Source organism: Sceloporus undulatus, chromosome 5 (genome assembly GCF_019175285.1).
Source record: "Sceloporus undulatus isolate JIND9_A2432 ecotype Alabama chromosome 5, SceUnd_v1.1, whole genome shotgun sequence".
NCBI classification, from domain to species: domain Eukaryota; kingdom Metazoa; phylum Chordata; class Lepidosauria; order Squamata; family Phrynosomatidae; genus Sceloporus; species Sceloporus undulatus.
Window position 1 is genome coordinate 27,411,353 of NC_056526.1, and position 24,057 is coordinate 27,435,409.

Consider the following 24,057-nt stretch of genomic DNA (forward strand, 5'->3'; position numbering starts at 1 on the left):
CTCAGTGCTAGGGAATCCTGGAACTGTAGTTTATTGTGGCACCAGAGCAATCTGACAGAGAAGGCCAAAACTACAGACCCCAGAATTCCTTATCATTTAGCCAGGGCAGTTAAAGCAATCTCAAATTGGATTATTTCTGCAGTGTGTTTTGGACCTTAGTGGCCAAATTGGTTTTGCTTACACACAGGTTGTTGGCCTTTGGAAACAGGACATCTGTTGGGGGATTTTAAAAGAACTGGGTACTGTATTATGATTTTTGTTTTATTTCTTTTATTATTGAAAGCCTATTTAAAGGTAATTCTTAAGATAAAAGTGAACTATTTAAAGGAGAAATAAATAAAGAGACTTTCAAAATAAAGATGTGGTCTTTCAGTTTACACCATTATTTGCATCTACATGTAGTACAAAGAATCACACGTTTGACTTACAAAAGATACCTTTAATTATGCATGCATGCTTTTCAAATATAGAGGATCATGTTCCCAGTGTTTAGTACACAATATATGTCTTATTAGGCAGCATCGGTTAACACGTATTTTACCACTGTAAGTTATTTACTGCTGACAAACAGATATTGATAATACTAGTTGCATTTGGCTAAATAAAAATCTAGATACAGGTTAAACTTTTAGATTTGTTATTTGAAACACAATGTCTTGACCAATTCCAAAGGAACTCATAATTTCAGACTTGAACAAATGTCTTGGAATGTCCCAACCAGAAAAACTGTGTGAGATTTGACTTCTCTGCTGCAGTCATAACTCTCCTGACTACGAGAAGTATAAATCCCTGACCCCTCATGTTTCAACTTCAAACTGGGCATTGATGCATAAAGGCCATTTTGGCTTTTGTTGTACATAACATATATTTAGCATACACAAAGGAAATTCAAAATGGCGGGGTAGGAACATGCTAGGGCCAACTTGGAGACTGTCATCTGTTTGTTACAGGGTGAAAAATAAACAATGTGTCTAATGTACACACATCTATTTTGCAACATGGTGATGCATGATGAAGTCATGATCAACTGCAGCTCCTTACTGAGTATACATAGTATTGATATAGTTTTCCCAGTGTACCTGTGTTGGCATGGAGTGAGAATCCTGGCCTATGGTTCACAAAGTTGCTAGTGTATATTCCCCAATGACACTCTGCTCAGCTCTTCCCACCAGAGAAAGTGATTTCAGTAACCAAGAACACATTAGGTACAAAAAGCTTAGTGCTATGCCCAAACCAGACTCATTGTTTGTCATTTCCAAACAAGCCAGGACTCAGAAACCTACCTGAGATTCTGTCTTCAGTCTCTGGCTTCTCATGGGACCAATACTGTATAGCAGAGGTCCCTCCTAAACTGGAATGCTAATCCTAATGACTCTCCAACTACTGAAGCCACTTCTGCTTGTAAGAGAAGCCAAGTAGGAGCAACTGGGCAATGTTTTTACTTGTGAATTTCAGGATTCCCTAGAATTCTGGCTTACTGGTTTTGAAAATTGGACCCATATGTGTACATTTAAATAATGCTCAGAGTATAATATGAAGTCATCTTAAAACAGCTTAAGATCAAAAGTGAAAACCTTCTGGGGCCCATTCACACTACACAATTATAATGCTATATTCAATTTTAGCTTCCATGGCACCATCCCATGGAATCCTGGGATTTGCGGTTTAGGGAGGAGCATTTAAAATTCTTAACTGAAGATCACCAGTGCCTCCTCAAACTACAAGTCCAAGGATTCCAGATGTTGCCATGGCTATTCAGGTGGAATATAGCACTCTATTTGTTCATGTGAATGGGCTCCAAGTAGATTAAGACTCAATCCTCAAAATGTTTATGCATTCCTTAATTTGTATTTTGATGGATTGCAAAGGCTGTTTCCCATTCTCCTTTCCCCACCCATTAAGACAAGTGTACTTAAAATACATGTACACAAACTCAAACCTCTTGATAAGGAAACTCACATGTTTTAAAATAAATGGTAGGTTTCCATGTGTGTATGTGTGCATTTTGTGGAATCTGCCTTTCAAAAATGAGGTAAACTTCTGGTTAGTTGTTTAACTGAGGCAGTTCTTCAAATCCTAAGTAATGGATATTTTTGCTTTACTGTATTAAACTTTTCTAATAAAATAAGAGTTCTCTCCACTCAAGCAACCTGGACGTTTCTTTCTTGGCTTTCTTGTAATATGTATGAATGAAGTTCTAAACAGAAATGGCACAGCAGTCACAGAAATCCCACTGAAATCCTATCAGCTTTGCTGGCATTGATGCAAAATGCAGAATTTTGCTGCTGTGCTACTTTAGGAGCGAAAACATAGCTAGACAATGGGAAAGATTCATAGCAGTGAAGCATCACTGTCCAGAAGTTTTATCCCACGGAATAAATATTGGTTCATTTCAAATAACTACCAAGCTTCTTTCTCCTATCTGTCACCATTCCCTCTCCCCCCTCTCCCCCAGGGCCACAAACCCAAGTCTTAAATCACTGGGACAAACTGAATGTGCATATTTATCCCAATATATGTAAATGGCATTTTGTATACTGAAGGAACACAATGCAAAAAACAATAAATCAGCATTTACAGGAGGGGGGGGATCCAAAACACACTGAGGTAATTTACAGGGTTTTGCCCAAAGAATGGTCTGGGTTACGGAATTTTATTGACTTTATAAAAATGCAAGTTTCTCTCACATCTCAACTTCACCCTGAGCTTTCTTGGAACAACCATAATATATGTAAAGGCCACCACATTCTAAATCAGCCTACCAGTTTCCCATCAGAAGTGACTGGAGCCTCCATTTAAAATTCTGCGGAAGACAATGAGAAGATAACAATACATCATTACTATTTCTTAAAGATTACCTCATTTGGCTCAAGCTATCTGGAAATCTTTTAGATTAAGCACTTATAAAGAAAGTTTGAGAAGAGCCAATGGAAAAAAAAAACTCCATATACACATATCACACACCCATCCCCACACTCATACACCATAGCCTTTAGTCACTAAAGGAGGATTCACTGTCAGATGTTTCCTCTGCATTTGCCTCATCTCCCCAAGCAGCAACTGCAGCATCTGGTGTCCTGAAAGGGAAAAGTGAAAAATCACAACTCTTGTTGTTCAGAATGCCAGCAGACATAAAAACTAAGTGTCAAAGCTTAAGTGCTTTCAAAAGAGTAGCTGTATTAGCCTGAAACAAAAGTTCAGTAAAAAAAAATGAAAATAAATTACTGGTATTCTTTTTTTAATGCTTTGAGACATTACAAGAAAGAAACATGACTTTCCTAGAGAATACCTACATCAACTACATGAAGGTGGACCAATAAGATACAAGTTAGGTAGGGTGTGCAAGGAGGCTGTATTTATACATATAGGTAAACATACACATATGCGTGCGCATGCATGCACATACACACCCACACCAAACTGTAATGGCAAAAGAGGGTGCTGTGCTTCTGAAACAGGAAACACAGCTTCTGAGCCTTTTCTTTAGGTGCAAAATGTGGGAGATATTCCAAACAATACAAACTTTTCACCTGGAAGGGTCTAAAATATCTTATTTCCACAAACTCTATAAATATTTAATTAATTGTTCTTTCTGTTTGCAAGGCTACTCAGATTATATTCCCCTGAACCTTCCAAAGCAGGGGTAGGCAACCTTTTTGAGCCGGGGGCCGGGTTGCTGTCCCTCAGGCGACTGGGGAGGCCGAAGCTGGGGGGTGGAGCTTCGACCCTCCGGGGCGGGGCCACGTGCCAGGGGTGGAGCTTCCACCCTCTGGGGCGGGGCCACTGCCGGGGGTGGAGCTTCACCCTCCGGGGCGGGCTGTGGCTGGAGATTCCACCCTCCAGGGGCGGGGCGCAGCCTGGGGCGGAGCTTCCACCCTCCGGGGGCAGGCCTCCCCATTTTTGCTGGCCCCTGACGGGGCCCTAGGCCCCGTCAGAGACCAGCAAAAAAGCTGGGGGGGGGCTGCCAGTGCTGGAGGACCCCCTGGAGGGCCCCAGTGACGGCACCGGGCCTCCAAAGGCCCCCTGCCCGCCCTGGGAGCCCTCCTGCAGGGCTCCAGGACGGCAGAGGGCCCTGCAGAGGCCCCCTGCCGTCCCTGGGAGCCTCCTGCAGGGCCCCGGACGGACAGCGGGCTCTGCAGAGGCCCGAGCCCTGGAGCCTCTGCAGGCCCCAGGGATGGCAGCGGGCCCCCGCAGAGGCCCCCTCGCCCTGGGAGCCTCCTTCAGGGCCCAGGATGGCAGCGGGCCCTGCAGAGGGCCCCTGCGCCCTGGGAGCCCTCCTGCAGGGCCCCGGGACGCAGCGGGCTCTGCAGAGGCTCCCTGCTGCCCTGGGAAGCCCTCCTGCAGGGCCCAGGGACGGCACGGGCTCTGCAGAGGCCCCTGCCGCCCTGGGAGCCGCCTGGAGGTCCCAGAAACAGAGTAGCGGGCCTCCTAGAGGCCCGCCGCGGTGGGCCCTGGGCGCCGCCATTTTGGGCGGCAAAATGGCGGAAGTACTCGCGCGACCTCCCCCGAGGTTGCGCGAGACTTGTCGCCATTTTGGGCGAAAATGGCTGGCCGGCCCCTAAGCCTCAGAGGACCGCTTGGGCGCCGCCATTTTTTCGCCCAAGGCGGGCGAGTCTCGCGCGACCTCGGGGGAGTCACCGAGTACTTCGCCGCCATTTTGCCGCCCCAAATGGTGGCGCCCAGAGCGGTGTGAAAAGCCGCGACGGTTTTGTGGGGACGGGGCCGGCGGCCAGGCCTTCGCGGGCCGCATCCGGCCCGCGGGCCGGAGGTTGCCGACCCCTGTTCCAAAGGATCAACATACACTTTTTTCTTCCTAGCTGCAAACCCCAACCCCATCAAGTCTCCATAAAAGTAATATTCAAGGTAAAAGGAGGTGTCACTTACTCAAGAAGATCTGGATTTAACCCCTCAGAGATCATTTTGTTCCTTATGGCCATTACAGGAACACCCTGTGGAAGATAACTTTTTTAAAGTCCATAATAATGCTCAATAAGAGAACCTCACTCAAAATTCAGTGTTCTGCTGAATTAAATGCTGGAAAACCTGCAAGTTCTGCCCAACCAATCAACCAAATCAACCACCACAACAAAGCCCTCAATAAATCTTTAAGGAAAAGACTCTGGAATGATACATGAATATTTTTCATTGAACAGAATTAGGATGATTAGGTTTTCCTATCCTACAGCAAGGACAAACAACTTGTGGCCTTCCATATGTGGTTGGATGACAACTCCCATGATCTCAAACCACTGAGTACACCGGCTGATAGGAATTACAATCCAAGAGCTTCTGAATAGCCACAAACTACACACTCCTACTTTACAGGTACAAGAGATAGAGGACTTTCTGGAGAAACCGAGTTCAGTTTTTTTGTAATTTGACTTATTTCAGAGTCACCAGTTAGGATACCTCTTTGTTTAATTAAAATAATCTCAAATGAGTAGCTGAGACAGCTGCTGTATGTGTCCTCTTTCACTATCTTCCATGCCTGATGTAAATTACTTCCCTTACTTCTTTTGCAGTCGATGCAAGACATTCAGTACTACTTCCTAGCCACTACCCATATCAGATGTGTAATGTGGATCAAGTCAGGTTATCACTGTCTAACAACATGATCACAGTGGAAGAGCCAAAGAAAATGAGAAGCAGATCCTGCAAAGAAAATTTTAAAAAAATGTGTAAAATTGGCCAATCATAAGTCAAAGTCCAAATCCACATGGATGGCCTTTGTTTTACCAACTGCAACCCAAGAGAGATGTAGAGGTTAGGATTTGTACATGCAGGAAAATAATCAGATACTGAACATTTTAAGCAGACTCATGTGGCTCAGAATTCTGATCTACAGTCACCTATGGGAAGCTTACAAGCAGGACATGAATACAATAAAATCCTTGGGCTCATGTTTCCCAACCACTGGTATGTATAGGCATAATAATATTGTTTAGGATAACACTGGGGAAATCTGTGCTCCTCCAAATATTGAATCCAACTCTAAACAAATACAGAGAACAGGCAATAATCAAGGACGATGGGATCTACAGTCATCTACGTCTGGAAGGTCACTGGGTTTCCACTCCTAGTCAAGAAGAAAAGCAACAGCAACTGAACACTAGTACAGTACTCTATCCTCAGTCTAATACTAAACAAACAAGCTTCATTTATATACCACTTCATACCACTAAGCAGTGCCTAAGTGGTTTACAACTGTAAGCTAATTTGCCTCCAACAATCTGGGTACTCATTTTAGCAACCTCGGAAGGATGCAAGCCTGAGTCAAGCTCGAGCCCTTTTGCTGGTCTTGAACTTGCAACCCTGTGGTTTTGAGTGAGTGGCTGCAGTACAGGCATTTAACCACTGCGCCACCAGCTACAGATATTATTATGCTTTTTGAAGCACAACTGTGTTCTCTGTCTGGAAGACGGAACAGCAGAGCTTGTGGGATCAGTTCAACAGCAGCTAATATTTGCCAAACAGAAGAAAATATATCCATTATCAAGAGTCTAAAGCCACAAGAAACAGAAGCGGCATGATATCATATCTGACTGATCCACAGTCTCCTAACTGGAATATGTACAGATTAGAAAATTCTTTTTTCCAATATGGTTGGTTAGTTATCAGCACATAGTCCAGGAGTGGTAATCCCCCTTTCTACTACATCCTCAATACAGTATAAGTATTATTTTAACAGGCTTATGCTTTCATGTTTAGCTGAAGCACAGGAAGTCATAATGCTCATTAGACTTCCTTTCTTGAGCAGATTCCTCCAGGTAAATTAATGCTGATAGATTTGTGAGCCAATATCAGCAAATTAGCTTTAAGGATCTTGCAGTGTGTAAGTCAGTAAGAATGGATAAGCATTTTTCCTCATTCGCTTTGACAGTTTCTTGATAATTACAACCAAGAGGTTTAACTCAGAAAAGCTTCTCCAAATTCTACCACAAGTCCCCTGCTGAAACATCAATTCTGCATAGTGGTGGGTGTTAGTTAACTTTGAATAGCCTTTAATTGTAAACTTGCCCACAGTTGGGAGAATACCATCCCTCAGACTCAAACAACCTCCTTTCATATTTTTCTAGCAGAATGCCGGAGACCAATCTGAAGTCCAAACTCTTGGCTAGGGACAATCCAAGAAAATCTGCTCCTGTGTTTCTGCTGTTGAAGCTCCAAAAGAACTTGTCACTTTGCCATCATTGATGCAAAAGGTCAAAAGGAAAAAATAACAACATCCAATTTCTGATTTCCAAGGTCTACTGGAGGTCTGAGAAGGACGTGAGAGGCCTCAACATCTAAGTGAACAGTAGTATGTGGTTGGTTTTGGCACAAAACACATGTAGTTTGGCCAAGGTAAGTAGAAGTTTTTAAAAAGGAACAGAGAGCCATGGCTGGTGTTTCAGAGAACGGTGTCTGTACTAGCGTCACTGAGGAAAATGGAGAAAGCGGTCAAGGTTGGCAGGGCAAAGGCTGCGCTAATTTGGTGATTAATATTTTCCTGTACACATCAGTATTTGGGACTTTCTCCCCTTGCAAAAAGAAAAAAACCTGGCCATCTCCAATAAAAACAATTAAACTCAGCAGTCTAACAGTGGGAATATACAGAGTTGCCATCATCAGGAGTCACGCAGAACATTTATGACTGGGCGTCCCCATCTGCCATATGGAAAAAGCATGGAGGCTAAATGGGTGGGGATGGGGCCTATAGCTTGATTCCCGTATGATAAACATTTTCTTCCCATTTCAAAGGCTTCAAGCCATGGCAGGGCATAAAAAGAGAGCCCCCAAAGGATCTCACCTAGGCTTCAACTCCAGGAACTGTCATGGGAAATATGAAGTAAGAAATTGATAAGATGAAGTCCACACCTACATACCTATGCTTTGATGCAGTTGAGTTTTTACTTGCGAAAAACTTTATCTAACACACATATGACACTGAAATGATTTATAATCAAATAAAAACATATGAATTGGATCACATAACTAATGCAAGAAGAATTTAAGATCATATCCTGGGGGGGCTATAAATGGTTAGCTTAGGGTTTTATGAAACAGGTGGAGAAGTTGTCCCAAGCAGAAGATAATTTACTTGCAGACCCATCCTTTAAACTGGTGAATCACAGCATTCCCTCTCAATTTAAAAGAGAAAGCTTATCTGTCTTAAGGGTCAGACCTGGCTTGGTTACTGCTACAGATGGCTCTTGACTTTATACTTTCTTCAATTTTGAGGTTTGCACTGCACATCTGAACTTATCACACCCACTGAAGCAATTTGCTTTCCATGGATTTTTGCCATCATTAATATTGCTTTAAATTTGCTAGAGGCACTGTCTAATTCTTTGGTTACCAGGTCAGAATATATCCACCTCCTTAGTGGTCAAACTGTAGCTCACAACCTCCATGTAAGAAACCTGGACATATGCTCAGTGGGGGAGGGGAGGGGGCATCTGCCCTAAAACTGATAATATCCCTCCAACTGCAATATATAGCCTGATGGAAAATCTTTAGGCCATAACACCTTGTCTTTGGTCATGGATGCTCCAGCTTCTGGGAGTTGAACTTCAACTTCCAGAAACTGGAGCCTGTATGACCAATGACAAGGTATCATGGGACTTATATGAGTGTTCCTCCTATAAGGACAAATTACAAAGACCCTTTTGAGAATCACTATCACTGGTTGCAGAGGTTCATTTGAAGGACATACAGAAGAGGTTTTCTCCTGTGTTGTTTGTTGACTGAGTAATCAGGTCCTAGTCTCACTGCTTTTAGGATGAGTGCGAGGACACATCTTTTCACTCTGCCAATTTAAACTGTTAGTAGGCTTCTTGATTATTGAGCCAACTTTAATTATCCACCGGGTATATTTATTTTATAGTATAAACATGTATCAAATAAATAAATAAGATCATGTTCTTGCTTAAAATGCACAGCTGTACCATTCTTCCAACATGGGGAAAGACAAAAATATGTAAACCTCAGAACACTGATCAGCTTCTAATCAAGCTATTGAAATCTTCTTTTCATGTCAAAGGCACGCAAGTGAAAAACAGCAAGTTTGTTCTCTTTCTGTGCCACCACAGAAAGCCTTCACAAGAGAAACTAATTTAATTCAAATGTGCCTCTCATGAAATGGGCATCCCTTAAACAGATCCATATGCACTGCAGCAATTGCTGCCCAACCTGGCACTCTATGCTGGCTATGAGATGATGGGAGTTGTAGCTGGACGCGTCCAGTAGGCCCCAGGTTCCAAGACAGGCAAAGGGCAACAGGTTAGGTAAGACTGCATTAGAGTGAGCCATGCATTCTCCTTTCAGCCACATCAGTCTTTCCGAATCGAGTGGTAATTATACAAGTGCCATACGATACCAGTCCGCCACTCCAGATTCACAGGAAAATTGTTTGAGCCAGCAAAGGTGCCTGATGGAATATCCTAACAACCTACTGAATCTGAATGCTTTGTACTGAAGCCTGACTCAACAGCAACTGCTGGGCACAAGCAATCCAATTAAGCTGTTAGTTCCATTTTAATTTGAAGAAGGCTTGGTCCAAAGGGGAAAATATGCCAATGGCTGGTTAAATATAAGACCAGCTTGCATGGCGTGAAGGCAAAAAGCAATCCTTAGGAAAAAGTGTGAAGGCTTCTTTCCTTCATTTCCTTTATTTTCCAGCAAAGGAAAATATGGATGTGTGTCCCTTCCCTTCACCCCATCAAACAACTTTGGGGAATGAGAAACCCGAATCGCTTTTGGCCACTCTTACCTAACCATTTCTGCCAGCCTTCTTGTCTCCACAGAGATACAGAAGGCCTTCATCTTACATTCCAGGGAAAAGAATGAATGGCCTCCACACCACCACCTTTTTCCCAGTCTGGGACCTAAGGTGGCTTACAAAAGTTAAAACTGATACAGCTAAAATTTTATATCATGCAAAAGTTAAAGTGTGCGCGCATGTGCGCGCGTGCACACACACACATTATTGATAAAATTAAAAGCAGCTGAAAGCATAATCATTAAAAAGAACAACAAATCTACACAATATAGCATAAGAAAGAGTCTTTCTGCCAGCCCTCATAGGCTTATTGAAATAAAAAGAACTTCACCTGCCCACGAAAGGATAGCAAGGAGGGTGTCAGTTCCCTGGGAAGGAAGTTTAAGAGACTGGGAGCAGCCACTAAGAAGGGCCACTCTCATATTCCCAAAACATGTACCTGTGAAAGTGGTAGGACAGACAGAAGGATCTCCTCAGAAGATCTTATTTAGGAAGACACAGTCCTAAAGACAATTTGGACTTGAGCCATACAGGGTTCTATAAGTCATAACCAGCATTCTCAACTGCATCTGGAAACAGGCCAGCACCCCATACAGCTGGTCCAGTAAGCGAGCTGTGTGTTCCCTGTAGCCAGCCCAGTTAACAATCTGCCTGCAGCTCTTTGGTTCAGCTGAAACTTCCAAACACTCTTCAAAGGCAGCCCCACATAGAGCATGTCACAATAACCAAAAAGAGATGCAACTAAAGCCTATGTCACTGTGGCCTGATCCAATGTGTCAAGGAAGAGGCACAGCTGGCATATAAGCCTTAACTATGTAGATGTACTTCTGGCCAGGAGTACCCCCCTCCCCAAGCTGAGAATCCGTGTTTTCAGGGGGACTATGACACCATCTAGCAAAGACTTAATCCCTTTTTCCTGATCTACTTTTAAACTGACAATCTTGTCTGGATTAAGCTTTGTTTGCCCTCATCCAATCCATTATTCATGCAAAGTTTAGAACCATGACATCTCCCTTTTATCGAGGTGGAAAGCAGTAGTAAAGCTGGGCAATACCCACATATTGATGGCACCAAATTCCAAACCTCTGGACAACCTCTCCCAGCAGTTTCATGTATATGTTAGTATATGGGGGAAGGGACAAAAATCAAACTCTGAGAGACCCTCACAGGACAGTGGCCAAGGAGATAAACAGGGAGTCTCCCAGCGCTACAGGGCATTCTGGCTTTCCCACTCCAGGAAGAAATGAAACCACTGTAAAAGAGTGCTTCCAGGTCTCTTCCTAATAAAATGGCCCAGAAGAATACCACGGTCAATGGTATTAAAAACCATAGAGAGCAAAACCCACAGGGACACACTCCCCCTGTCCAGTTCCTGGAGTAGGTCATTCACCAAGATGACAAAAAATGTCTCTGTCCATGGCCAGACTAATCCAGACTAAAATGGAAGGCTGTACATTTTCCTAGGATATATCCTTAGCCTTGTTCATCGTTTGTACTGGGAGTGGACAACCATACTACTATCTACAGTGGTGCTTAGCTTTGGGGCTTAGCTTTGCCAACAAATATAGAAAATAAAACAATGGCCTATAGATTGGGAATGGTCAACATACATTGTAATTCCATGAAGTCAGGACAGCAGATAGTGCAATTACTATTAGACAATTGGATTAATCTTCCATGCAAACAAAGTGATAGTCAGAATTTTACAACAAAGACCTTAATTATAGAGCATGAAATTCAGATATCTTAAAGCTGAGTTCAGAAAAGGAAGTGGCACTAGGGATCATATTGCAAATGTATGTTAGATAAGGTTTTCCCCTTTTTCAAAACACATTAATTAATTTTAAATTTATTAACCCTTTATATTTTGAGGATTTGTACTGTAATATTTATTTTAATTAATTTTAATTAAACCAATTAAAATTTAATAAAGATTATTATTTTATTAACTAATTAATTTTAATTACATTATTATATATAAGAAGTCAGACAAAAGAGAATTTTCACTGTCTGTTTCTTTTTTGGCCATTATTATTTGTTTCATTTCATGATTATTACTGAATATAATTTGTGCAGTGGGTGAAGTGTTAAAAAAAGAGCCCGATCTGCACCATGTGACAAATATGCTAGGGACACCACTGCTGCCAGTCAAACATTTGTTTCACTGAAATCCCAAATAAAATCACCAACCTTGGAAATGCTAGGTAACTGCCTAGGAAGCCTAGAAGTCACATATTATTTCAGAAGAGGAGATGCAATAATAATAATAATAATAATAATAAATAAATAAATAAATAAAAAATAAATAAAAATAGGGGATTAACAGGCACCTGAAGGAAAGAGTCAAGAGGATTGCCTTCAAAGACAGTTTGGCTATAGAATACATTTTGCATTTGTGATAAAGCCTGGGTAGCAAAATTGGCTTACCACTTGAACCATTTTGAGATATCTGGCATAACGTGGATCTTTTGCTACAGTTGTGATATTTTTTGTGGCTTCTTCTGGCTTCTGTTGTTCAGCTTCTGGTGAATTGCCCTGTCAAACACAGAAAACATGGGGCAATCTTTTAAAAACACATGCAGACTGTGTGTGTTTCAGAAAGGAATTATGCTAATTTTTACCTCTGAATGTGGGGATGCATTTGTCGACTGTGGATCTATTGAGGGTTGTGAGACAAGGCCATTAGTAATACCGTTGCCACTGGTGCTGGATACTTCAAACTTGACATCTTCTAAGCCAGGGATAGAAGACAACTGAAGGTGGGAAGCAATGAATACAGAAGTATTTACTAGTAGGGTTCAAAAACTCTTAGCTGCTTAATCAGCAATGCCTCAGAATTTAGTTACATTAATGAAGGGTTTGTCATTCTAGCTTTGCTTGCTCTCAAAAATTTCACCTCCATTGTCCTACTGTGCTGTCTATCTATTTTCATTTACATTGTCCTTCTGAAAAAATACTCATTACTACTTGCAAATGAGTGTACTGTATACACTCATGTATAAGTCTAGAAATACAGGTCAAAAAATTGACCCCAAAAACCTGAGTTGACTTATCCACAGGTCACTGTAAGTACTGTATCTTAACTCTTATTTAAAAGAAGGATCCATCCCCTAGGGGAAAAGGAAGAGTATAATCTGTCCTAGAAGCACTGATCCCCTCTACTCTCTCATCCATCCAGCTTTAGGAGTGAGCACAAAGAGCTATATGTCTGCTGGAATTTGGTAAGTTCTTTGACATTGTTTTGCTTTGCTTTATTCTTTAGATCCTTTGCTATATACCTCTAAATTTTACCCTCGACTTATTCATGGGTCATATCAAAATCCACAATTTCGGCTCCAAAACTTGTCCTCAACTTATACATGAGGTTGATTTATAGCTGAGTACTGTATATACGGTAGTTCTGATTACAATTGTGCTTTAGGAGTTACACAGTGAAGATGTATAGAGAAAACCACGACTAATAAGAAAGGATGTATCAGGGACAAACCTTTGCATCCAGAATATTGAGTGTGGTCTCAATTTGTTGAATACGGAGGGAAAGTGCAGACAGTTTCTGGGAAGAAAGGAAGTGAAATATTACACAATACTTAACTCATTGTCAATTTTCTCCTATGCCCTTCCTCTCCTATACTGTTTGCCTTCCCCATGGTCACATATTACCTCAGTCTTTCAGAAAAGAATATGAAGCACATCATACAAGTATACTGCAAGCCTTGTTATACAGATGGTCTGAAATACCTCATGACTGATCATTAATAAAAATACTGGACCATAAACCTAATATATACAAGCAGAGGTACACATATCATAGAGAAAACTTGCAAACAGATACTACCTTACAAAAATGTTTAATTATTCATTCGCCCTAAATAACTCACATTTACTACTTGTGGCTTAAGAAAAAGAAAAGAGTTGACTTTTGCACAATTTCTTTCCTTGCTTGCCACAGGCAGGGACCTGCCATCCCAGTTTGCTTATTATAACATTTGAACCTGGCACTCTTGCCTCTCCAAAGAAAATGACCTGCTGTTGGTTTATTTCTCTGGCTTTCAAGTGACATGGAAGCACAGCCAATATATATGCACAAGCCTGGCACAAAGAATTTCTTTCAAGTTAACCGATACTGGTATACAGGTCTACCTCAGTTAACAGAGCCTTTGAAAAAGAAGCTCCTTTTTCCAAAGTGTTTTTATGCATGACCAACTCATCTTTCCTTCTTGCCCTGTCTAGCTTGGCGGTTTTTTTAGCAGCATTGGCACTGGGAGGGTGGTGAAGAAGGTTGGAGAAGCACAGACTTTAGGTGTCAGGTTGCTACAGTGTGTCTATAGTAAAGGATGCAATTAAGCTTGAAATGGTACAGAGATAGTACTCTAGCTGTCCCTCTGGTAGCTGTGTGTGCCTGCCTATAACAGGTAAAGCAAACAGCTGCTGCCTCCAGAATCCTTTACAATGTGTGAATAGCAAAACAAACAGAAAAGGGAAGAGCAGATGAGCCAGCCTCACAACTACCCCCAGCACATTTTGGAAAGAAACATAGATCTAGAACTCTGGCTACCAAAATGGTAATCATAAAAAAAGTGGAGGCAGATGAAATTAAAAGTAATCCTTGGATGAATTTTGGAAGAAGCCGTCAAGTAGTCCCTAGCAGGTTCAAAATATTCTTTACTTCTACAAGTTTTATCTGACCTGGTTGTTTGACATGTGCATATTGGTAATTTGGAAGAAAATAATAATAATAATAATACAGTAATAATAATACAGTAATAATAATAATAATAATAATAATAATAATAATAATAATTATTATTATTATTATTATTATTATTATTATTATTATTATTATTATTTCTATACCGCCCGGTGGCAAAGCCAATCTGGGCGGTGAACAACATAAAAATTTACAGAATAAAATATACATAATATTTATACTCCCTTCCCCCCCTTAAAAAATTATTAAACACTTAAATGTATTAAAATGGGACTATAACAATATATAATTATACTATCCTAAACTAAACCCCAAAACCCCCACGAGAGGAATAAGGGAAATCGGGGAACCCGGGAGCCTGGGCCGGGGAAAAAATTTAATCTGGAAAGGCCTGCCGGAAGAGATCCATCTTGACAGCTTTTTTAATGCTGTCTAAAGATGTTAACTGACGGATCTCATCCGGCAGGTCGTTCCAGAGCTTAGGGGAAAATGTCTTCTGAAATACATTTGCTCTACATTTTTGTGCCATAGGAACCCATTCCTATTCTTTCCAAGTTATTTCTGCACCTGGCATAGAATTTTCTGTTAAAGTAGTAATGCTCAGGACACATAAGCTTCATAAATGGAGGTATATGTGTACTTTATTTATTTCCTTACATAAAAAGCAGTATTGGAGAAACTAAATTTTGAAATGCTGGGAAGTCACATGCTAAGACTTGCCATAATTTTGACTGCAACGACATTTTGGATGACAGTGTACAAAACAGTGGAATACACTCCCTTGGAGTGTGGTGGAGTCTCCTTCTTTGGAGGTCTTTAAACAGACGCTGGATGGCCATCTGTCGGGGATGCTTTGATTCTGTGTTCCGGCATGGTAGTGAGTTGGACTGAATGGCCCTTGTGGTTTCTTCCAGCTCTATAATTCTAAAACATAACCCATGGCTCACCCTCTAATAAACATTAAAAAAAAACAGAAGTAGTATAAAACTACAGTCTGAAAAACAAAGATGCCATTCAGGAAATACCATTTTTATTGCCTATTTACAGGCACGTGGTGTGCCACAACCAAACAAATAACACTTAAAGGCACATCTCACTCAAGACAGAAGTGCTTTTGATATCACTCAGGAAAGTATCACAAATATTTTCCAGCCGTACCTGTAAAGGCTAATCAGATTTCAAGGAATGAGATGCAACACATTTAAGATTTCTTTTAAATTGCTAGTTTATTTGTTAAAACTAAGAACTAAAACTATTAAGACTGATATGGTGGCTTTAACTAATCGTTGCCATATGCAACCAGCTTTGGCAAGTGCATCTGCTGGCAGATCTGTAGCATTCTCACTGCCTCCTGGCACCACAATACATTTTTGCCAGGCTCCCAGAGCCAAAAGTTTTTAACACCCTGAGAAACATGCCATTCAGCAAACATAATATGGGGGGAAAAAAGGTCAGATGTTGATGAGGTTGGTTTTTTTTTTAAAAGAGGGCTTTTTTTGGTCTCCAACTCTCTTTCTCGCTCACTTTTTTATATTTTATGAATGCCTCTTTGTTCTTCAGGATGGATGTCATTCTTCAAGAAGAAAAAAGACCACACACAGGGATGTAGGGTTGTCAATTAAAAAAATCCTCTTTGAAATTAACTCTTTGAAATTGCTTCATGGACTATCATGGAGTTTCCTTGGCAAGATTTGTTCAAAAGAGGCTTGCCACTGTCTTCATCTGAATCAAGAGACTTGCCCAAGGTCACCCAATGAATTTCCACAGCTGACGGGGATTTGAACCCCGGTCCCCTAGACTCCTAGAACAACACTCAAACCACTATGTTTAAATATGACCTAAATCCCCTCAAGGCATCAGGTGCTGTCTGAGCTTGAAAGATAAGCAGGATCAGTCCTAAGTACTTAGATGGGGGACTACCAATGAATACCAGGTGTCATGGACTATATTTCAGAGGAAGGAACTGGCAAAACCATATTTGAGTATTCCATGCCTAAGAAAACCATATGAAATTCATGGGGTCACCATAAGTCAAAAGGCAACTTGAAGCAGCTCCTCTCCCCACACATTTCAATAAGAGGTAGCCTGGAATTTTTTTTAATTAAAAGGAGTACACAAATGTAAACAAATAAAGGTGTATGTAGAGGAAAGGCGTATATGTTGCAAATGTATCTAGAATGTTTAGCACATACATGCCCTCTCTGGATCCCTACAGTGATAAGACACACAGTTCAAAGGACAGGTTTACCCCATCAATAAGTGTGCTCCATGTCCTCACATGAGTAAACTACATCCTCTCACCTTTTTAGAAAAGGGAAAAAGCTAAAACTGGTCTCTGCTCCTAGGAACCCCAGTTACTGAAAAAGAAATTAAACTTTCTTTTTATCTGTATAAACCCATCACAAGATTCATTTCTTGATCTTGCTCACTTGTCTGAGATGGAACACTGGGAATCAACATCTATATAACTGCATGCCCTTAGAGCAAATAACCGTATAGAAGGTTTTACTGTACTTCCTGTAATACCACTCCAATTGACCTATGAGGTGGATAAGGCCCTATGCCAGAGGATTTAAGCAGGGTTGGGTAACCTCAGGCCCTGTGGCTGTATGCATCTTACCAGGGTCTCAATCCACCCTTGTTTAGTTCCCAGAACCATAATGTGTTTGTTCTTTTTTAGTTTTTACTTTTATTATTATTTATTTGTTTACAAAGACAGCACCACCACAACAAATTCAACTAAAATGAAAGTAACCATTTCATCAACACTATTCATTTCCTTGGAAATTTCCTATGGGAAGCTTTCTCCCTTTCACAACAGAAAATAGTCCTACCATGTTGTCTAACTGCTCTCTATAGTGCAATGGCTGACTTACAAAAGCCAAAGGAATCCAGTGACTTCCTTGCCACTGACTACTGAACACAACCTGAGAAAGTTCTTTTTCTTGCAAAATTTCCCAGTCAATACTGTATAGTCAACAGCCACACTGGTTGGGGGATTTTGTAAGTTTTTGTTTAAAGGGGGGGAAAAAGAAATTTTCCCTGGCTGTGCTATTGAAAGAGGAACAGTCATTGAGACAATCAACCTGTGGAGAAAAGTTAGTATAGACCATAACATGAAGAACATGAAGTTGGTGAAGAATATAGTTCTGATGAGAGATATACCTGCCAGTTCACAATCTGGTGCACATTAATCGTCCCCCATTCTTTATTCACCTAGATTCTCAGTTGCATGCAGGAATTCCACACTGAGAAATCTTAAGGTAACTGCTAAGTAGTCATCTGGATGTTTCTAGCCCTTCTTTTCTGTTTTACAACCCACAGGTTGAGAGACAACACTCAGGTACAAGATGACTGCTGGCCCTTATGCAGTGTTTATATATTTTAAGAGCATCCTACGAAGGCAATGAAATTGACAATCTTCCCTGATGCTCCATCAAGTCATGAAGCTTGTTGCAAACTAAACAACGAACAATACAAATTCGTCTGTACCATACAAGCACAACTAAAGGCAGGGGTACAATGTCGTGCAATGTCTACGTACCTCTTCACAAACTGTGGAGAATCGATTAAGGAACTGAACAGTGTGAACTACAAATTGGTTTAGAAACGCCACTGTTCTCTTCTGTTGGATGGCTGGAACCTGCATTATACAAACACAAACAAAAATACAACAGTGAGACTGATTCAGTATAATCTCCCAGTCCTTCTCTTTGGCAACAAAGCTTAGCCAATTCCCTCTCACAGAGTTTGGATGTACACATTTGGTTTGGTTTAGCTTCAGATATATTGAATTCCAATGTATTATTTTCAAACCAATGCTCCAAGTCATTCAAGTCAGATGCCAAGCAAGTCATGCTCCAAGTCATCCAAGTGTAACCTTATCCTTTTGCTGTTTCTTCCAGATTAGCTGAATGTGCAAATGGCACAAACACATTCTTTTTCATCTAAGCGATGCATGCAACTCTGGAACAGAACTGGATCTACAAGAAAGCGGCAGGCAGGGAACATAAAAGGGAACACAACTGAAAATGAAGACTGTTGTACTATGAGCTCTGATCTCCCACTGAACTCATAACTTACATATACTATAAGACTGACATCCTGAAAAACACACAGAATGGATTTCTGAAAGTATATTAAACACAGATCTAGAACACATGGGCCACATAAGGTGGTAATTTGGGGGCATGGTGTTCAAACGATGCATGCCCCCAAAGTGGCTGGAAGCCGTTCCTGAACCACCAGAAGCGGTCCAATGCTGCTGCAAAAAGAAGTTGGTTTAAACTGACTCCTGGCTGGTGCAGCTTTGGGATAGCAGGTGGTGGTCCGCTTTGGGAGTGAATCATGCAGTCCGCATGGTCCCAACTCAACTGCAGCCAGAGTGGCCTGTGGCCGCTCTTTACCAACCGTGTGCTTCGCCCCACAGTTACACAAAAACTATAATCTAAATCCATGGTGGATACAAATATTTTTTCTTTTACATTCATTTTTTAAAAAAATTGTTGGATTAAAAAAATTAAGCCACATTTTAATTTTTTTTCAACGATTAGAGCCTGGATCAAAGATGTTATCATAAATTCTAATTATATAACTTTGAATTAAATTCTACGTCTGTGTTTACGTTTATGGAGAAATAACCTCACTCTCCTAATAATGCACATGATTTACATACTCTCAAAAGCCTTGCTTCTCTCTATGCATGCAAACATAAAGAAGGTCAATGAATAGAGAATTTGGGAAGACCAAGTAGACTTGAAGGAGGAGTCTGGATACAAATGTAAGGAATGCCATTTTTAACAAGTGAAAATGAAAAAAACCAATTCAGAATAATTCCCCTGAAGGTTTATTATGGTTATACAGTGCTCCCTCGGGTTACGAAATTAATTCATTCCGCGGCTAATTTCGTAACCCGAAAAACCTTCGTAACCCGAATTGCCATAGGCGCTAATGGAAAAAAAGCCGCGGCTCTGCCGCGGCTCCACTGAAAACAGCGCCGGGGTTTTTTCGTAACCCGAAAAAACCTTCGTAAGCCGAAACAATAAATCCCTATGGGATTTTTTCGTATCCCGAAAAATTCGTAAGCTGGGTAATTCGTATCCCGGGGTACCACTGTATTAAATAGCAATGTTTACTAAATATTCTGCTGAAAAATTATTAAACAGACTAAATATTTAAACAGAAATTCCAATCACTCAGTCCTTCAGGGATGTGATTTAAATCATGATTTACTATATATACTCAAGTATAAGTCAACTTCATGTATAAGTCAAGAGCAGGTTTTGGGGACAAAATTATGGATTTAGATATGTCCCATGGATAAGCTGAGGGTAAAACAAAAGATAGAAAGGATGAAGTAAAGAAAAGCAATGCCAAAAACTTCACAAAATTCCAGCAGGCATAATTATTTGAGCTCACCCTAAAGGCTGAATGGATAACGGTAAATGGATATGGTAAATGGTGGCTGTAAGATGCATGTGGGAGGCATCCAGGTGCCAGTGGGGCTAGGAAAATGCACCTATGCCCAAACGGATGTAAAAGCAAGAGTTAAGGTACAGTATTAACTCTGAAAAAAAAAAGCATTGCCTTCCCTGAATTGGGTGGTGAAAGGTGAGAGTTTAGCCCCACAAGAACCTAAAAGAAGCACCAGCCCCTCCACTCTCGTGGTGCTCCTTTGAGGGAACGCGCCCAAAAGCCACCAGAGCTATTTTCCCATCCAGGCATTCAGAAAGGCCAGAAGTTGCAGAGGAGAAAGTAGAGGTAGTCAGTGCTTCTTTTAGGTCCTTCTGGTATAGATTAGGCTCTCACCTTTTGTCACTACTCAGAGAAGGGGATGGTTCCTTTCTTCTCCCACTGATCCTCCTCCTATTTCCACTATCTCTTCTGTGTTTTAAAGGGACACAAGTAAACATCACAGCTTATTTCTGTCCCAAGGCAGAAAGTGTTTGTGGACAGGGTGACCAGAGGCTCTCCTTTTCCAGGACATGTCCTCCATGATCTGGCCACCCTTGGCTGTCCCCATTAAAAGTACCACTGTTTTGTGGATTTTGGATGTCATTGTACTTTTTACTCTACACAGGGTGACCAGAGGCTCTCCTTTTCCAGAGCATGTCCTCCATTTCAGCCTTCCTGTCCAGAAGGGAATTCCAAAATGTCCTCCATCTTTGAGCCTGACTAAGAAGAATGGATATAACATTTAGAGGAGTGTTGTGCAGCATTTCATTGGACATGTCCTCCAGTTTTTCCTTGTAGATGCTTCATTTTGTGGTGCTTTGTTCAGTGAGGACATCTGGTCATCCTGTTTGGGGAGCAATGGTTTCAACCCCTCTCATGGTGTCACCTGGTGTGGTCCGCACCCCTTGCGCCAATGGCATCACTTGGGGGGTTTGGGGTGTACAGATTGCACCAGGTGACACTGCTCCTCAAAGACCTACCTTTTGGCATCCACCTGCTTCCCTTTAAAGAGATTATTGCGCTACACTTTTAAAAGTGCGGCTATTCCACTTTAACTGTTCTGGCTGTCTCCTGTTGCATTCTGGGATTTGCAGTTTAGCAAGGGGTAGCATAGTTGGCCCTCCGCGTTTGCGGTTTTGACTTTTGAGGGTTTGATTATTTGTGGTTTTGATACATATGTTCGCTCAAGGAATCTCTAGGTCCTCCAGAGCAACTCTGCCAGACGCTGACCATAGAGTTGTGCTGGGGAACCTAGAAGTTCCTAGAGAAAACACTTCCCTGGGCGTCTGTAGGTCCTCTGGCATGATTCTGTGATCAATTTCTGGCAGACGCTGACCACAGAGTTGCAATGGAGGACCTGGGGATGCCTAGAGAGCTGTTCTCTCAGATAAAAAAAATAGTGGTTTTTTAATTTGTGGTTTTCCCACATTTATGGAGGGTCTTTCAGCACTAACCTCAACGAATGTGGAGGAGGGACCACTGTATTCAGCCAGAGAGCTCTTAGGCCTCACTCAACCACAAACGCCCAAATGCAACAGGAGGCTGTCGAAGTGGAATAGCAACACTTTAAGAGTGTACTCTTGTCCTTCCGTATTCGCTAGGGTTGGCGCACAAGACCCCCGTGAATATGGAATAATTGTAAATAATAAAAGCACCATCCATGTTTTTATCTGAGAGGACACCTCCAGTGGTCAACAGACACTGACCATGGAACTGCAATGGAGGAGCTGCAAAGGCCCAGCAGGGTATTCTCTCTAGGAATCTCTAGGCCTTTCAGTGCAACTTTGGGTTAAAGTTGACCATAGAGTTGCACTGGAGGACCTAGATATTCCTAGAGAGAACATATTAATCAAATCTGTGAATAATCAAAGCCGCAAATATGGAGGGATGAGCGTAGTGTATATTTAAGAGTGTAGTGTATGTTGTGAGCCGCCTTGGGTACCTTTTGGGAGAAAGGTGGCATAAGGATAAACAGTTTAAAAATAAAAAAAATTGAAAATTGAAAATTTCAAAATTTTAAATATTTTTTTAAAAATTGAAATATTTAATTTTTTAAAATCCTCTTTAAAATTGTCTTTAAACGCATCACATTTTAACCACATCTTCACTATGTTTAATTTTTTTAAAAAAATGTTCAATTTTTTACATTAATTTTTAATTTTTATTATAAATTCAGTAATATATATATATATATATATATATCTGGGAATTCTGAGTGACATGAGTGCCCCAAAGGCCAGGCTAAGGGCTCTGCGTGGTGCGTGGAATGGGAAGAGGAGGAGGTCAATGGAGGGGCGACCCCAGCCCTAAGGACACCCCTGCCGCCTCCTGATGGACGCTTCCCCTCAAAATGGCTGAAGGGAGGCAGGCCCTGCTGCAGAGGGCCCTCCTGGAGCTGCTGCTGCCAGTAATACCTTGGTGAGGTCGATGCCCGAACCTACGAGAGGCAGCCCGTCCTCGTCCATCCCCAAAGGAAGGGACGGCGCGAAGCCACACAGCCTAGCATTCCAGGACCCTCCCGCGACCCGTCCTTAATCGCCGCCTCTCTCGGCACCAGGAAGCGATCCCCCGACGTCGCCCTTAGCCCCGCCCCCAATCGGCGTCCCACAGGCCGCGTTGCACCATGGGGGTTGTAGTTCGGGCGCCCGGAAGCCTTCAGGGCGGAGGTTTTTCGAATGATAGTGGGGCGTCAAGAGGGGTTCCTTTTGGCCTCCCCTCCCTCAGCTTGGCCCCCAGCGCAGGCTCCGCAGTTGTCTATTTCGTTTTATATATAATGCAATATACATCTACTTCTCCATTTCAGTATACTGTACTTATATATGTGTGTGCGCGCGCGTATGTTTGTATATACAGGTGTCCATATGTGTGTATGTATGTGTGTGTTGTGTATACCTGTGTGTCTATATGTGTGCATGTGTATACATTTGTATGTGCGTGTCTGTATGCGTATATATGTGTGTGTGCGTGTCTATATGTGCGCATAGGTATGCGTGTACATGTGTGTCTCTATGTGCATGTGTATACATGTGTGTATATATGAATGCATATATTTCTATGTGTCTATATGTGTGTGTATGTGTATACATTTGTATGTAGTTTGTGTGTGTACATGTGTATATCTGTATGTGTGTGCATATATATATATGTTGTTGTGTGTCTTTAGTGTTAATTATTAATATTAATGTTGCTGCTGCTGGCGTTGTGTGTCTTCAAGTCATTTCTGACTCATGGTGACCCTAAGGCAAACCTATCATGGAAACATTTGTTCAGAGGAGGTTTGCCATTGCCTCCCTCTGAGGCTGAGAGAGTGTGACTTGACCAAGGTCACCCTAGCAATAGCCATTCTTTAAACAAAGCAAGGTGTCTTGTATTTGGACCACACAAGGTACTGTGGTTGGTTTAAAACTGGAAACGGGTTTGTTTCCTCTTCTGCCGCATAAAAATGCAGAAGGGCTGAGAGAGTGTGACTTGGCCAACGTCACCCAAGCGGTTTCATGGCTGAGCTGGGAATCAAACCCGTGTCTCCAGAGTCATCGTCCAATATTCAAACTACTATGCTAGAGTGTGTGTGTTTATATGTACTTTTCTTTGAATTCTAAACATTTGGTTTTTTGGCTTAGAAAATATTCCAGGGAAGGAATATATATATATTAAAAAAATGGCTGTTAATTTCTGTGTCTCCTCCAAACAACACTGTCACAAACCCTGTGAAAGTCATGCTTAGCTTTAACTGGATTCAATAGGACAAAAGAGTTGCAATAATTTCAAGTGGAGCCCATTAGGAGAACAGCACCCATGTCAACTCAGAAGTAAAAATGACTGAAATTCGGCAACACTTCCACCCACAATAAATTAATTTAGCATTGTGGCATTACTTTATCTGGATTTGGGCCACAGTGTGGAATAGACACAAGGGAACAGTTTAAAAGATCCATGCAGCACCCGTAACAAGGCAGGATCTTGTTGATGTAGGGCAGGCAGCAGTGATGAAGAACCTTTGTGGCTGAAGAGCGGGTTATAAATACAATGTCCCAGTGCCAGTGTTAAAAGTAGGATGAATTGCTTGTTGGGTGGGCTTCTGTGCTCTGAATTTATATGTTGTTCAAATGGGACAGAGATGGGAGCATCCTGTCCT

The 24,057-nt window shown here is 41.6% G+C and overlaps 1 protein-coding gene across 1 annotated transcript; it reads right to left on the minus strand.

Moving 5' to 3' along the window:
- Positions 1-418: 418 nt before the first annotated feature.
- WASHC3 (WASH complex subunit 3) lies at positions 419-22,497 on the minus strand. Its single transcript, XM_042468864.1, has 7 exons — positions 22,337-22,497; positions 18,013-18,111; positions 13,248-13,313; positions 12,382-12,513; positions 12,188-12,295; positions 4,885-4,949; positions 419-3,077 (listed from the first exon to the last, which is right to left on the minus strand). Exons 1-7 carry the CDS (start codon positions 22,385-22,387, stop codon positions 2,993-2,995), a joined length of 606 nt encoding a protein of 201 aa, XP_042324798.1. The 5' UTR covers positions 22,388-22,497; the 3' UTR covers positions 419-2,992.
- Between the last annotated feature and the right edge of the window lie 1,560 nt (positions 22,498-24,057).

Excerpts from the sequence above, each read along its gene's own strand:
- WASHC3 (XM_042468864.1), bottom strand. The coding sequence starts at position 22,387 with ATGGACGAGGACGGGCTGCCTCTCGTAGGTTCGGGCATCGACCTCACC. Across the intron at positions 18,112-22,336 it reads CGGGCATCGACCTCACCAAG|GTTCCAGCCATCCAACAGAA; the intron begins GTATTACTGGCA and ends TGTATAATGCAG. Across the intron at positions 13,314-18,012 it reads TCTCCACAGTTTGTGAAGAG|AAACTGTCTGCACTTTCCCT; the intron begins GTACGTAGACAT and ends CTTTCTTCCCAG.